Source organism: Capricornis sumatraensis, chromosome 3 (genome assembly GCF_032405125.1).
Source record: "Capricornis sumatraensis isolate serow.1 chromosome 3, serow.2, whole genome shotgun sequence".
NCBI lineage: Eukaryota > Metazoa > Chordata > Mammalia > Artiodactyla > Bovidae > Capricornis > Capricornis sumatraensis.
The window spans coordinates 179,538,777-179,554,943 of record NC_091071.1 but is presented as its reverse complement, the minus strand read 5'-3'; the positions used below and the strand labels follow the sequence as shown (position 1 = coordinate 179,554,943).

General features: G+C 56.6%; 1 protein-coding gene and 1 pseudogene across 1 annotated transcript in view; one reads left to right on the top strand and one right to left on the bottom strand.

Moving 5' to 3' along the window:
- Positions 1-13,113, top strand: part of PADI4 (peptidyl arginine deiminase 4) — a 32,451-nt gene extending 19,338 nt beyond the window's left edge. The window contains exons 11-16 of the mRNA XM_068967028.1: positions 7,297-7,451; positions 9,316-9,445; positions 9,698-9,815; positions 10,646-10,716; positions 11,332-11,472; positions 12,880-13,113. Of these exons, the coding sequence (XP_068823129.1) occupies positions 7,297-7,451; positions 9,316-9,445; positions 9,698-9,815; positions 10,646-10,716; positions 11,332-11,472; positions 12,880-13,113 (849 nt within the window). The remainder of the gene's footprint in view (positions 1-7,296; positions 7,452-9,315; positions 9,446-9,697; positions 9,816-10,645; positions 10,717-11,331; positions 11,473-12,879) is intronic.
- A 980-nt stretch (positions 13,114-14,093) lies between these two features.
- On the bottom strand, positions 14,094-15,453 carry LOC138076387 (regulator of G-protein signaling 2-like; annotated as a pseudogene).
- Between the last annotated feature and the right edge of the window lie 714 nt (positions 15,454-16,167).

Below are 16,167 nucleotides of genomic sequence, written 5' to 3'. Positions count from 1 at the left end.
GGAGTGTGACTTTCAGGGGCTCCCCTCGGGACACGCAGGCTGTTCAGGACCAGAGTGGTCATTTCCTTGGTGTGACTTTATCAGCCAAGGTCTCCACATGTGTTTAGGGGGTCAGGTGACAGCGTAGCATTGAGTCATGCTTGACTAACTGGGTAGCTTCCTGCAAACTCAGCACAGAATAACAAAAACGGTAACAACTGTAATAACAGTCACATTTGGGGCTCACGTCCTGTGGCGCTCACGGTGCTGAATGCCGACATGAGGTCACGTAATCTGTCTGACAACCTCTAATAGTAGGTGCTACTACTAGGCCCATTTCATAGATGGAGAAACTGAGGCTCAAAAGGTGAAGCGGCTTTCTTCAGGTCACACAAAAAGACAGTTAAGCTGCAACTCAAAGCAGGCCATGAGCACCCTGCCCCTGCTTTCTCAGAGAGCCCCAGGCCTGTGCTCTGAGCCCTGACAGCCCCCAGACTTCAGGCACCCAGAGAAGATGGAGGAGGGAGTGTGAGGTGCAAGCTGCGCTTCGGTGAACGGCTGTCCAAGCAGCATTCTGTTCCCCAAAGGGCGAGGGGCTGACCTTGCCCACGCGGGAGGCTTTGAAAGGAGACCTGAGTTTAACTCACTGGCTCTCCCGTGCTGCGTGCTGCCGACGCAGGGATTTAGTTGGGGTCATGACGTCTCTGCCATTTGGTTCACTTCAGTCACTCAGTCGTGTCCAACTCTTTACATCCCCATGGACTGCACCACACCTGGCTTGCCTTTTCTTCACCAACACCCGGAGTCTGCTCACATTCATGCCCATCGAGTCGGTGATGCCATCCAACTGTCTCATCCTCTGTCACCCCCTTCTCCTCCCACCTGCAATCTTTCCCAGCATCAGGGTCCTTTCAAATGAGTCAGTTCTTCATATCAGATGGCCAGAGTATTGGAATTTCAGCTTTAGCATCAGTCCTTCCAATGAGTATTCAGGACTGATTTCCTTTAGGATGGACTGGTTGGATCTCCTTGCAGTCCAAGGGACTCTCAAGAGTCTGCTCCAACACCACAGTTCAAAAGCAGCAATTTTTCAGCACTCAGCTTTCTTTGTAGTCCAACTCTCACATCCATACGTGACCTCTGGAAAAACCATAGCTTTGACTAGATGGACCTTTGTTGGCAAAGTAACGTCTCTGCTTTTCAATATGCTGTCTAGGTTGGTCATAGCTTTTCTTCCAAGGAGTAAGCGTCTTTTAATTTCATGGCTGCAATCACCATCTGCAGTGATTTTGAAGCCCAAGAAAATAAAGTCTGACACTGTTTCCACTGTTTCGCCATCTATTTCCCATGGAGTGATGGGACCGGATGCCATGATCTTCGTTTTCTGAGTGTTGAGCTTTAAGCCAACTTTTTCACTCTCGTCTTTCACTTTCATCAAGAGGCTTTTTAGCTCCTCTTCACTTTCTGCCATAAGGGTGGTGTCATCTGCATATCTGAGGTTATTGATATTTCTCCTGGCAATCTTGATTCCAGCTTGTGCTTCTTCCAGTCCAGCGTTTCTCATGATGTACTCTGCATATAAGTTAAATAAGCACGGTGACAATATACAGCCTTGACGTACTCCTTTTCCTATTTGGAACCAGTCTGTTGTTCCCTGTCCAGTTCTAACTGTTGCTTCTTCACGTGCATACGGATTTCTCAGAAGGCACGTAAGGTGGTCTGGTATTCCCATCTCTTTCAGAATTTTCCACAGTTGATTGTGATCCACACAGTCAAAGGCTTTAGCGTAGTCAATAAAATAGAAGCAGATGTTTTCCGGAACTCTCTTGCTTTTTCTATGATCCAGCGGATGTTGGCAAATTGATCTCTGGTTCCTCTGCCTTTTCTAAATCCAGCTTGAATATCTAGAATTTCACGGTTCACATTCTGTTGAAGCCTGGCTTGGAGAATTTTGAGCATTACTTTGCTAGTGTGTGAGATGAGTGCAATTGTGTGGTAGTTTGAACATGCTTTGGCGTTGCCTTTCTCTGGGATTGGAATGAAAACTGGCCCTCCTATAGACAGCCTTGGATGGAGGGAGGCTGTGGTGGTCCCTTGGCCCGCACGCCAGTCAGGGGTGTCGGTCACTGTGCTTAGTCACTCAGTCGTGTCCAGCTCTTTGTGACCCCGTGGACTGTAGCCCGCCAGACTCCTCTGTCCAAGGAAGTCTCCAGGCACGAATACTGGAGTGGGTTGCCATGCCCTCCTCCAGGGGATCTTCCCAACCCAGGGATCAAACCCAGGTCTCCTGCATTGCAGGTGGGTTCTTAACCATCTGAGCCACCAGGTCGGGGTATCTTGATTCAAATCACTCAGGAAAGGAATTGGGGATCGTGGAATAGGGACTCCCCTGGGCTTTCCTGGTGGGCCAGACGGTGAAGAGCCCGTCTGCCACGCGGGAGATGGAGGTTCGGTCCCTGGGCATGGCTGCCCAGTCGAGGGCTCTCGCCTGGAGAATTCCACAGACAGAGAGTCTGGCGGGCTGCAGTCCATGCGGTCGTCACAGAGTCAGACTGGACTGAGCGACTAACGCCTTCACGCCTGCTTTCTCAGGGACTTCCCTGGTGGCCAGTGACTAAGAATCCTCCTTGCGATGCAGGAGATGCGGGTTCAAAGTCTTGTTGGGGAGCTAAGATTCCCCCTCGCCTGGTCAGGGAGTAAAGACCCGATGCAGCCAAGTAAATAGATAAAAATACATTTTATAAAAAGAATTGGGATAAGAATCGAGCTCCTCACCAGGCTACAGCGCCATCTGCTTCTCCAGCCCTGGGCCACTTCCCTGCCCCTCACCGGGCTGCAGCCCCACTGGCCTCCTCCCTGGCCTTCACATGCGCCCAGCTTGTGCTCACCCTGGGGCCTTTGCACCTGCTGTTTCCGCTGCCTGCGGCGCTTGCCCCAGTTCAGGGTCTGGCTGCATCTCCACCTCCAAGTCTCAGCCTCTGTGCCCTCCGGGAGGCCAGCCTGAGGCAGAAGGACCCACCCACGGCCCTGGTATTCTCCACCTGCCTGTTCCTCCTGGAGTCTCTTATACATCACCAGCCTGCTTGCTTCCCACCCTCTGCCTCCCAGATAAGCTGGAAGCGCCACACAGGCAGGGGCTGGGCCGTGGTGCCATCACTGCTCACCAGGCACTTGGCGCGCAGCCTGACACGCGGGGGCTGTTCCTTCCACAAGGCGACATCAGTAAACTTTAAACCAGTAAATGGAGCACCAGGGGCGCTTGCCAGAAATAGAAGCGTTTAACCTTGAAGTTAAACTGAATGAAAACAAAGAGTGCTATTAAATCCATCTTCACACAAAGGTCCACAAAAGCTCAGAATCGAGGTTTTGCTCTCCTTGTTAAGACAGGAGGTGAGTGGGTGTTAAGGGTGGATTTGTCCCACCGCTCTGAGACCTTTATCTTTGACTGACCAGAAAGACTGGAGGAGAACCTGGACACCTTCTAAGTCTGTGCTGGGATCGATGGCAAGTGCCCCCCGTCCGGGCATCTCCTGCACACCCCACTCTGGGGGACCCCCTTCTGCAGACAGTGGAAACCCCTTGACTGCAGGAACCCAAGCCTGCAGCCTTGGTACCTTTCATCTCATGGCACCAGGGCAGTGACCGGGGTGAATTTATCACCCCTTCACCACACGTTCTTTGAGCACGTAGTCTGTGTCCAGCCCTGTTCTAGGCAGTAGGGATCTATTGCTGAGCGATGCCAAGGCCCCTACTCTCATGGGGTTGTCATCCTAGCTCAGAGAGATAGACAAATGAAATAGTCAGGGGAGGCCTCGTTGAGAAGCTCACAGTGGAGCAAACACTCCAAAGAGGAGGGAGCTGACTCCGCGGATGTCTGGGAGGAGAGGGCTCTGGGCAGTGGAACAGCAACGATGAGTCTTTTTAGTTTATTTATTCTCGGCTGCACGGACTCTCTCTGGTTGCAGAGTGGGCGCTCGGTGTGTGGGCTCAGCTGCTGGGGCACACGCACTCGGTCGCTCTGCGGCATGTGGGATCTAGCTCCCAGACCAGGGATCGAACCTGTGTGCCCCGCACTAGCAGGCGGGTTCTTAACCACTGGACCCCCAGGGAAGGCCAGAACAGTAAGCCTAATGAATAAATAAGTTACATTATATGTTGGGAGGTGCAGTCAAGTACTACAGAAAAGGAAAGCGGAATCACGGGGCTGCCAGCAGCCAGAGTGCTGGGGGGATTAGATGGCAACTTTAAATGAAATGGTCAGGGGAGGCCTCATCGAGAAGCTGACACCGGAGCAAAAACCCCACAGAGGTCAAGGAGTTGCCTCTACGGATGTCAGGGTGCAGAGGGTTCTGGGCAGCGGGAAAGTCAGTGTGGAAGTCCTGAGGCGGGACGTGCCTGGCAGGCCCAGGGAGTGGTGAGGAGGCCGGAAGGGGGGTACCGAGTAAGCAAGAGGCAGAGAGGTGGGGAGGCAGGCACGTGGCGGGGATGGGTGTCGCTGGGGGAGACGGGTCCTGGGGCTTCCTGGCCACTGTGAGGCCATTTCTTCAGAATCTGAGACTCTGTGGGTTCATTGCAGAGTCTTCAGCAGAGGACGAGTATGATCTGATTGGTGCTGTTAAAGGCAGTCTGGTTGCATATTGAGAATGGACCACAGCGAGGAAGGGTGGGGCGGGGGGATCGGGGACGAGGTCACCACTGTACCTGGTGACAGATGATGGGGCAAGGGAGTGGAGAAGCAGTCGGCTTTGGGATGTGATTTTATTTTTAATAGTCACTTGCTGATCTGCCTGCACCAGGCCTTAGTTTCAGCCTGCAGGAGCTTAAGTTGCAGCATGTGGGGTCTAGGTCCCTGACCAGGGATTCAACCCAGAGTCCCTGAGCTGGGAGTGAGGAGTCTGAGCCCCTGGGCCACCAGGGGAGTCCCTTGGGATACGCTTTGAGGGCAGAGCGAACAGGACTTCCTGACACTGTGCGGGATTGACAAGGGGGGTCTCCAGGCCTTGACCCTCGTGGGGGGCAGGCGCCACCCCCTGGGAGGGGAGGACCTCGGGACAGGCAGGGAATGAGGGAGTGGGGAGCAGGGTCAGCAGTTCTGATTGGGGCAAGTGTGAGATGTTTGGTCAGCCTCCAAGCGAGGCGTCAGGCAGGCCGGGGACGCACTCACGGCGTTTGGGAGGGGCGTGCAGACCGCGCTGTGAGCCTGGCCACGGTCAGCATGTGGACGGTATTTCTCGAGACCAGGCGAGACCACCAGGGGAAGGAGTGAGAGGAGGACCAGGTCTGTGCCCCACCCCCACCCCCAGCGCACAGGAGACTCGGAGGGAGCAAAGGGAGGGAGACCACAATGGCCCAAACGCCAGGTGCAGAGAGCGTGGGAAGGCCGGGGGCGACCAGCCGACCCAGGCGCCGCTCAGGGACAAGGGAGCCCAGGCCTTGCGCGCCGAGCTGACTGTGGCTGCAGGGACCCCGAGGGGCATCTGTCCCACACTTACTCTTGGCCGGCTGGTGCTTGCTGTGGGGGCTTCCCGCTGCACACAGCCTTCCTCCAGCTGTGGGGGGGCTCCTCACTGCAGTGTCTCCTCTTGTCTCAAGGCACAGGCTCTGGCGCTCGGGCTTCAGTAATTGCAGCTCCCGGGTCTCGGGCACAGGCTCTGTAGCTGGGGGCACGGACTTCGTTGTCCTGTGGCAAGTGGGAGCTTCCCGGGCCAGGGATTGAACCCTGGTCTCTTGGACTGCAAGGTGGACTCTTAACCAGCAGACCACCAGAGGAGCTCAGGGGAGCAGTTTTGATGGCCAGCAGGGGAGGAGGTCAGGTTGGCAAGCGTTTTAGAGAGAAAGGGAGGATTTGGAAAGAATGGGTTTTAGACCTGTGGAGTCACAGACCCGCTTGAGGCTACTCATCTTCCCACAAAACATGCCCCAAGCCCAGTATTTGCCATCAAGTTTCAGGGCGTCTGTGGCCCCCATGAAGCCCCAGGGTACAAACCATCAATTTGTGGGCAGTAGAGTTAGAGGTGAGCTTCCCTGGTGGCTCAGCTGGTAAAGAATCTGCCTGCAACGCAGGAGACCCTGATTCGATTCCTGGGTCAGTCGAGAAGGGATAGGCTACCCACTCCAGTATTCTTGCCTGGAGAATCCCCATGGGCAGCAGAGCCTGGTGCCTGTAGTCCGCGGGGTCACAAAGAGTCAGACAGGACTGAGCAACTGAGCACAGCACAGAAGCACGGGTTAGAGGTGCAGCAGGCAGGCTGAGAACGGCCTCTCAGACGGGCCCTAAGCCCAGAAGCAGACGCCGTCTTACATGGCAACAGGGGCTTTGCAAGTGAGATTAAGTCAGGGACCTTGCGATGGGGATTCTCCTGGGTGATGTGGGAGGACGCTATGCCCTCACAAGGCTCCTCATGAAAGGGAGGAAGCGGGGCCGGGATGGGGAAAGACTTCTGATGTCAGCAACAGAGGCTGGAGTGATGGGCACTGAATACGGAAGAAGAGCTGCCAGCCAGCTGACCACTAGACGCTGAAAAAGGAAGGGAAATGGGTTCTCTCCCAGAGCCTCCAGAAGGAGCCAGCCTGCCACCCCTTGATTCCAGTCCCGTGAGGCTGACTCAGACCTCTGAGCTCAGAGCCGGCGGCTTACAGCGGCAGCTGGAAGCCAGCGCGGGGTGGGAGGGCGCCGCCCCCGCGGTCTTCTCTCGAGGACAAGGGGCCGCAGCCTTGTGGGGAGGCCCACTGCAGCCCCAGGCCGGGACACGCCCCTGTGGACCAGGAGCGTCTGCTGTAGAGACAGCTCGAGCCGCAGTCTTCCTGACATAGTTTCTGCTCTGAGGACAGAGATGGAACCTTGCAGACTCATTTTCACACCCGAGTTAAAGCTTATGGCGTGGGCTTCCCCAGTGCTCAGGGGTGAAGAACCCACCTGCCAGTGCAGGAGACGTGGGTTCGATCCCTGGGTCAGGAAGATCCCCTGACGGAGGAAATGGGGACCCACTCCAGTATTCTTCCTTGGGAAATCCCGTGGACAGAGGAGCCTGACAGACTATAAATGCATGGAGTCACAACGAATGGGACACGGCTGAGCGACTGAGCAGGCACACACACAAGGCTTAGAACGCGCCCCGCAGAGACTCATAAACCCCTCTCCTGCCCGCCCTGACTCAGCCTTCCTTCAGAATCCCTCAGACGGTAACGGGACCTGCTCTGAACCAGTGGCCGAAGGGTTTCTTCTGTGACCAGTCTCATCTTTAAACCTGGACCCCACACTCTCGTCCCCAAGACCCTGGGCTCTCTAACTCTTGGCCCCTGCTCCTCCCTCCTCAGGGTGCAGATTTTGGCTACGTGACTCGTGGGCCCCAGACGGGCAGTGTGACTGACCTCGACTCCTTTGGGAACCTGGAAGTGAGCCCCCCAGTGACGGTCGGGGGGAAGGCGTACCCGCTGGGCAGGATCCTCATTGGGGACAGCGGTTACCCCAGGTGAGGAGAGGAGGCAGGGAGGGGGCGGACTCAGGGGCGTAGGGGCATGGGGTGCAGCAGAGGCCAGAGCAGAGGGCTTCCCTGCTGGCTCCTGGCCAGGGGGGCTCAGCGGGAACGTCCCTGGGGTCCCGTGGGTTAAGACTCCACGCTTCCAACATGAGGGGCGTGGGGTGGATCCCTGGCTGGGAAACAAAGACCCTGCATGCTTCTCAGTGCAGAAGAAAAAAAAAGAGGGCTCAACAAACTTGAGGGACTGTGGGGAATCAAAGCAGACAGCAAAGAACACCCAGTGGGGAGCCCAGTTCCAAGCTCGGCCACCTGCACGCCTCAGGCCGCTGAATGTTTGCTGAGCACCTGCTTTGCGCGGGCCCTGTGCCAGGAGCTGGCAGGGAGTGTGGCCCTGAGCAGGACGGGCAAGCCCTGCTGCTGTCCTAGTGGGGACGACGCGCCACAGAAAAGCTAACAAGTAAGCATTTCCAGCAGTGAAGAAAGCAGAAAAGTGGGGCAGAAGAGGAGAGGGAAGCCGGGTAGGCAGACCCAGGAGGGCTTCTCTGGGGCGGGGCCCGAGGCCCGACGACGAGCGGGGCACGGCCAAGCGGGGCTCTGGAGCAGGGTTCCTGGGCAGGGACTCCCGAGCTGGTCCAGCAACTGAGGCTCCGAGCTCCCAGTGCAGGGGGGCTCGGGTTCGATTCCTGCTCAGGGAACTAGATCCCATATGCAGCAGCTAAGAGTCTGCGGGCTGCAACTAAAGCGCCCACAAGCCACAGCTAAGACCCGGTGCGGCCAAATAAGTAAGCGCTTTTTGAGAAGATCATGGGCAAAGGCCCTGAGGCAGCAATGAACTCGGCGGGTTCAAGGCCAGAGGGGCTAGAACAGAAGCTGAGCAAGAGGAGGGGTGAAGGGCCGGGTCCCGAAGGCGCCTGGAGGTCGAGGCAGAGCGCGCGGAGGCCGGGGCGGTGACGGGGCACGCGCGAGGGCGCACAGCTGACAAGGGGCACTGACTCGGTGGGACCAGCTCCACGCCCACGGCGACGCTGCTCACGACACCAGCATCCAGGCTGAGTCAACAGGCAGCGCTTGCAGAGGCTAAGGACTGGCCCTACACCCTTCACTGACTCCATGCCTCAGCCGTCGCCAGTAAAACTGGGGTGACGGGTTCTCAACTTCTCAGACGGTAGGAGATACGATGATAACAGAAGGCATCCCAGGGTCTGAACCCCTTCCCTGGAGAGTCCTGGCCGCTTCACCAAGTCCCAGGCCCTCAGAGACTCCCTTGGTAACTCCTGCCCTCGTGGACGCCCCCACCCCCGTCTCCCCATGAAAGTGAAAGCGTTAGTCACTCAGTCACAAGTGTCCAACTCTTTGTGAGTCCGTGGACTGTAGCCCACCAGGCTTCTCTGTCCATGGGATTCTCCAGGCAAGAATACTGGAGTGGATTGCCATTTCCTTCTCCAGGGGATCTTCCTGACCCAGGGATTGAACCCGGTCTCCTGCACTGCAGGCGGGCCCTTTAGCAGCTGAGCCAGCAGGGACGCCCATCTCCCCACTGCTGCTGTAGCTGTTCAGTTGCTCAGTCACGTCCAACCCTTTGTGACCCCATGAACCGCAGCACACCTGACTTCCCTGTCCTTCACCATCTCCCGGAGCTTGCTCAAACTCATGTCCAGTGAGTTGGCTCTTGGCATCAGATGGCCAAAGTACTGGAGCTTCAGCTTCAGAGTCAGTCCTTCCAATGAATATTCAGGGTTGACTTCCTCTAGGATTGACTGGGTTGACCTTGCTGTCCAAGGGACTCTCAAGAGCCTTCTCTAGCACCACAGCCTGAACGCATGCCTGTCTCCCCGTGACCCCCCTCTGTTGGCAGCAAGGAGAGCCAGGAGATGCACCAGACCCTGCAGGACTTCCTGGGTGCCCAGCAGGTGCAGGCCCCGGTGAGACTCTACTCTGACTGGCTGTCTGTGGGCCACGTGGACGAGTTCCTGAGCTTCGTTCCGGTGCAAAAGAAGGTGTGGTCTTGGGGGGCTGCCTGAAGGAAGCCACAGGCCTCCTTCCCGGGTTCCCAGACTCAGCTCTGCCTCCGCCGGGGAGGGTGGGGGACACTGACCTTATCTTCCCAAATCTTTCTCCCTCACCCAGAAGGGGGCATGGAAGAAGCAGCCAGCTTAGGTACAAGCCCCCGCTCCCCACACCCTTGGCAGAGCCTTCCTCCCGGGACCCCCAGGATCCAAACTAACCTCTGACCGCAGGCTTTCTGCCCCCAGGGCTTCCGGCTTCTCCTGGCCAGCCCCAGGGCCTGCTACAGACTGCTCCAGGAGCAGCTGAAGGAGGGCCACGGGGAGGCCCTGCTGTTCCAAGGGGTCAAGAGTAAGTTGGCCGCGCCTGGCCTTTCCCCTGGGAAGCTTCCTCAGCCTATACGTGGTCTCCCATCCCCAGATGGAATCACTCAGGTCACTGGCATCTTCCACCCTGCCACCGGGCACCAGGCACTGTGCAGGGCGCTAGGGGTGCCGCGTGAACAGAGAGGAGGAGGTCCCTGCCCTCGGGACTCACAGTCCGGGGCGAGTGAGTTCAGGAAGCAACAACACAGGGGCTTTGAGGGGTGTCTGGGAAGAGTCCCAGGAAGGCTTCCTGGAGGAGGCAAAGGTCAGGCCTGAGTATGAGACGTGAGCAGGAGTTGGCCAGATAAACGGGGCAGTGGGGTGGGACTAAAGATAGTCCAGATAATCCAGGCAGAAGGAACAGCCAAGGCTCAGAGGCAGGAGAAGGCAAGCTGTGTCTGAGGACCTGAAAGAAAGCTTAATCTGGATGGAGCACAGAATGAAATATGTTTTCAGTGATGTCTGCAGACTCAGGCTGGAGTCAGAGGCTGATGTCACTACGACTGAGAGCTTTCACCTAGCGTCTGTATATGTCATGGAGCATCAGGCAACGGTCAGGCCTCTGCCCCTCAGGAAACAGGATCCCTTTGGAGATGAGAGAATTTACGAGACTGAAAGTAACGCTCTTAATAAGAACTTACCCAGTGTAAATTTTTTTATTAAAGTCATTTACCTCCCAGGTACTCATAACAAACCTGTGTGTTCTGAATCATCGCTGCCCCCATTTTCTAGACGGGAAAACTGAGTCCCTACTGGACCTTCTGGGAAGAGCAAAGTGGATCTCTGAATTCACCTGCTTCTTTTTCTCCATGACAGAAAAAAAACAGCAGAAAATAAAGGACATTCTGTCAGACAAGATGCTGAGGGAACACAACTCGTACGTGGAGGTACTAGGCTGGCCACTCAGGGCACGTCACCCCCCAGGTGGAGGTACTAGCCTGGCCATTCAGGGCATGTCACACCCCCAGCAACCTGACACTCGCCCCCACCCCCGCGCCCAGCTCTCTTCCCCGAGGTTAGAAGACCAGGACGGAGCCTTCTGGGTGATCAGTCCCGGGATCTGGGTCAGTGTGTGCGTGCGTGTGTGTGTCTGTGTGTCTGTGTGTGTGTCTGTGTGTGTGTCTGTGTGTCTCTGTGTGTGTGTGTCTGTCTGTGTGTGTGTCTGTGTGTGTCTGTGTGTATCTCTGTGTGTGTGTCTGTGTGTCTGTCTGTGTGTGTGAGAAAAGAGTTGGCAAAGTCAGAGAAAGACAGGGCAGACTCAGAAACAGGCACAGACGCGTGCAAGAGGCCAAGCACTGGAGTGGCGGGACAGGCAGGGACACTGAAGCGGAGCCGGGGCGGAGCAAAGGCAAGCAGGAGAGGGGCCAAGAGGTGCCCCGCTGCCTTCCTGGCCCTGTCTCAGGCCCTCCCCTAAACCGGCCCGCCTGCGCCCCACCCCCAAACCCCATCCCCAATCCCGAATCCCCGCCCCGCCCACCGCTGCCCCTCCTCCCGCCCCCCAGAAATGCATCGACTGGAACAGGGCGGTGCTGAAGAGGGAGCTGGGCCTGGCCGAGCGGGACATCGTGGACATCCCGCAGCTCTTCAAGCTCATCAAAGACTCGCGAGGGACCCCCAAGGCCGAAGCCTTTTTCCCAAACATGGTGAGAATGCGGACCTCCGAGCCCGCCCAGCTTTGCCTGCAGTCTTAAGTCCAAGAGGCCTGGGCTGTGGATCCAGCAGGCTTGGCTGTCTCCTCACCCCTCGGGGTTTGCGTGGCCCTCTCCAGCTTACAGCGCTTTTAAGAGGCAACCGCCTGGGGGTGAAAGACTGTCGTTACCCCGCTGATGCGCAGGGAGTCAGGTCTCTAGCGAGAGCTGGGGTTCAGAGCTTGGCGTCTGGCTGCGCTGCCCGCTGTGGGCTTCCTTGTGTTGGGCCAAGTAAGAGCCAGGCAGGTGGTTTGCGGACTGGGTTCTCCAGGACTCTGGGGTTCCAAGACAGGGCCTCCCTCCCATGCTTTAGATTCGTCTCTGTTTTATGCTTTGAGATATTGCAGAAAATTTTGTTTAGAAAAAAAGGATTCCTTGGCTCAAACGAGACAGGAGGGAGCACCATCCTCGTAACCCCCTCTCCTGAATAAGGGTCCTTGGCCCCAAGCATTTCATTTCTTTCTGCAGTTTAGCCCCGGGGGAAAGAAAGCTGATGCCTGAAGCTGGCGGTGCAGCGTCTCAGACGAAGGAATCTGAGGGCTGACTCGGTTCCTCCTCCCTGTGAGGCCTCACAGGGAGCTGTGACTGGAGCTTGGGGGCGAGGGCCTGGGTGTGGAGCAGGTGGAGAAGTCTAGAGTGCCAGGCAGCCGGCATGGGCCGAGTCTGAGAGCTGAGATGTCCCTGCAGTGACTCTTGAGCCCTGGAGACTGACTCCGAGCTCACTGCACCCTGCCCAGGCCGCACGCCTGTTCTCACGCGACTGTCACACCTGGAAGCGTGCTTGGCTCTTTCTGCTGATGGGGCGCAGAGAGGCCAAGTGACTTGCCCGAGGCCGCACAGCTGTGTAAAAGTCCTGGGATTCGAACCCACAGGCCACCTCCCAGTGTAATACCTTATGTAACCGACTGTGGAGGAAACAGTCGTTTACATAACGCATTATGTATGGAAAGTGCTATAAAAGGTGCACTTATTCACCAGATCGTAATATCAACAGATCTGTATGAAGTGCCTCCTCTGTGCCAGGCGCTGTGCTGGGAGCTGCGGGAACCCAGAGGATGGCTAGTTGCCCGAATCTGGAGAGCCACAGGCTGCTTCACACAGGCAGTGGCTTTGGGACGGGGCCTTGAGGAATCGAGTTTGCCGGAGAGCGGCAGCGAGGAGGGAGGGGAAGGGCTGAGAACACGGACCCAGAGTCCGAAGGCTTGGGTACAGGACCTAGCCTCACTCCCTGGCCTTCAGTAGCTCTCATCACCTTTCTGGGCCTCCGTTTGCTGGCCTGTGAAGTGGGGCTGTTATAGGGGACACTCAGGTGGTGCCGCAAGGCGCACGCTGCTGCCCCTGACCTGGCCGCCCCCTTTGCAGGTGAACATGCTGGTGCTGGGCAGGCACCTGGGCATCCCCAAGCCCTTCGGGCCCGTCATCAACGGCCGCTGCTGCCTGGAGGAGGAGGTGCGGGCCCTGCTGGAGCCGCTGGGCCTCCACTGCACCTTCCTCGACGACTACTACGCCTACCACGTCCGGCAGGGGAACGTGCACTGCGGCACCAACGTGCGCCGGCAGCCCTTCTCCTTCAAGTGGTGGCACATGGAGCCCTGAGCCAGCCCCGCCCTCGGGAGCTCCTGGCCTAGACTCCGGCTTAGCCAGGGGGATAACTTCCGTGCTTTGTCTCTGTTACAGCAATTTACTTCTCTTGTTTAGCTGTTCTATACTCATGAAGGGCTTTAAAGCAATGTTCTTGCATTTTCAACAATAAGCTTGATTTTTACAAGACTATATTAGAAGGTTGATCCCATGGTGATGGTCTGACCTCCTGTGACCCACCAAAGCATCAGAGATGGAAGCAGCATCTTCCCAGCAGCTCTGACTTCTCAGTTCTAAGGACGGTCAATTCTTACTCAACCGGCCCATCAACTGATACCTCCTCTCTCCTAGAGGTGCTATTGCTTCCTGACCTGCACACAGATTTCTCAAGAGGCAGGTCAGGTGGTCTGGTATTCCCATCTCTTTCAGAATTTTCCAGTTGATTGTGATCCACACAGTCAAAGGCTTTGGCATAGTCACTAAAGCAGAAATAGGTGTTTTTCTGGAACTCTGTTGCCTTTTCCATGACCCAGCGGATGTTGGCAATTTGATCTCTGGTTCCTCTGCCTTTGTTACCTAGAACTAAAGAAACTACATCTAAACCGCTGCGTGGCAACAAGGACTGATTCAGGGGAGGATGTCCAGCCAGCCGGCCAAGGCCGCGTAGCCCCGGGCCTGCTGACTGTAAACGCTTCTGGACCAGAAGTCCTGCATCATCACCTCCCGGTCTCAAGCTCCTGCTTCGCCAGCGTGAGACACAGCACGTTTAGACCACTCTCTCTCTCTGGGGCCCATCAGTTACAGCTGTCCCGGGACCAGCTTCTCCTACAGGGCGACCGGCTTCCTGATTCACTATCCCGCTCTGAATCAATAGGTCTGAGCGGCGTTTCCTGGACACCCTGGCTAAATTCAAGCGCAGTCTTTTCTGCAGGTGACAGCCTTTCCCCTTAGGAAAAAAATGACATGGCCACTGTTCCTGGGCTCCCATTTTCATCTCAGGTAGCTTGGTGTTCCTTGGTGATCTGTGGCTTTTTACACAAGTCCTGGTAGAATTCTGACTCCTAGAAACGCGGATAAGAGTTGTTCCCCATCAAGCTGTACACCCTTTTCTGGGCACTTGTGAAGCAGCCGCAGGGAGCCTCCTGTATGTTTTGGGCAGTCAGAGTTTTTGTTTCAAAGGCTATGTTGATCTCTTTTGGAGCTTCTTTTTCTATGAAGTCAGTATATATTTTCTTTGCTTTTGAGGACTGCTTTTGGGGTGACTTGGTTTTTTTTTGAAGTGTTCACAGGCCAGCCAGAATTCAGTATTTTCATCATAGAGTTCAGATTTTTCAAAAGCCCTGAATGCAGCAAGACCATATTTACCGGGTGGCAGCTCATCAAATGCTTCTGACCGCAGCTGCGCTTCCTCGGGAGAAGGCTTAATGAAGGCTTGCTGTTTGCTTCTCTTGCCAGTTTTGGGCTTCCCAGGAGAGGAGGGATTTTGCAAGAAGTAGCTCAAAACAGCTCTTCCAATCTTCTAGGGGGGGTTCGCTTCGCCTTCTCTCGCTTCTCCCCTTCTTGGGGTGGGTGCCGGCGCTTTTGCCCCTGGCTCCGCAGTCCTGCTGGACAGTCAGGAACACAGCACGTCGCGTCACCGTCCTGCAGCTGCTTGCAGGGAAATCGCAGTGACAGAGGGGCCTGGGGGGCTACAGTCCATGGGGTTGCAAAGAGTCGGACACGACTGGGCCACTAAACAGCAACATGCATTCCTGATTCATGATACAAAATAAAACTGTGAGTGTAGACCGATCAGAGACGGCAGGCAGAAAGAGCAGCAGGGAGCCAGTGCCTCCAGCCTCAGGCTTCTCCGTAGACCACACAGTGTCGTTTACCAGGTTTGAGGGCAAAGGTGCAGCCTCAGAGTCGGGTTCCCATTCACGTTGTGCCCAGAGAAGAAGCAACAGGCACGGAAGGCACGCGCGGCGGGAGAGCCGCCTGTCCCCCGCGCAGCGCCTGCAGCCTCGCGCACCCTCCCGCTTGTCGCTCCCACTCCGGCAATGTGAAGTCCCCGTACAGCGGCCCCTGTCCCTCCTTTCCTGCTGGAGACACGCGGCACGGAGTAGGGGGCCACAGGCTTTGTGGAACGAGGTGATGCCTCCCCACTGCGTCCTTCTTAAACGCTTTCTTTCATGACCGTGACTTTTGGACTTTGATTCCTCTCTAGAAAATAAAACTCAGTGACTTGAGGTCTTGAACACTGAGGCCAGATTTCAGCCGCGTGGAGCCTGGGGGGCTTAGAAAACATCCAGAGATACCATTTGCAGGCGGGGGCGCGGAGACCGTGACGGTGGGGAAGATGGTCACCGGGAGCATCTGCCCTCACCGGGCTGAGGAGGAAGGGATTCACACGCCAGCTCACCGTGGGCTTCTCTGAACAGAATCAGCTGTCCACACCCCCCAGCCCTTCTCGGGATGTGCTGGGACAGAAGGGGCCGGGCACAACGGGAGGCTGCTGTGAGGCTGTCCCCAGACCTGACCGGTAGGGCGGCTTGGAGCAGCGACTGAGCTCAGCAAACGAAAGCTGGACGTATCGCCAGATCCCTGGGGCTGCAGAAGGCTGGAGACAGGAGCTGACGGTCAGAGTAGCCCCTGGTGCTGTTCTATAGTCACTACGTCATGTCTGAACGCCTCGCAGCCCGTGGACTGTAGCCGCCGGGCTCCTCTGCCCGTGGGATTTCCCAGGCAAGAATACTGGAGTGGGTTGCCATTCCCTTCCCCAGGGGATCTTCCCGACCCAGGAATCGAACCCGGGTCTCCTGAACTGGCAGGTGGATTCTTTCCCAGTGAGCCACTGGGAAGCCAGGGCAGCCCTTCTGTTAGTCGCTCAGTTGTGTCTGACTCTTTGTGACCCCGTGGACTCTAGCCCACCAGGCTCCTCTGTCCATGGGACTCTCTAGGCAAGAAGGCAAGAATACTGGAGTGGGTTGTTGTTCAGTCGTTCAGTTGTGTCCGACTCTCTGCGACCCCATGGACTGCACCACACCTGACTTCCCTGTCCTTCACCCTCTCCCAGAGCTTGCTCGGACT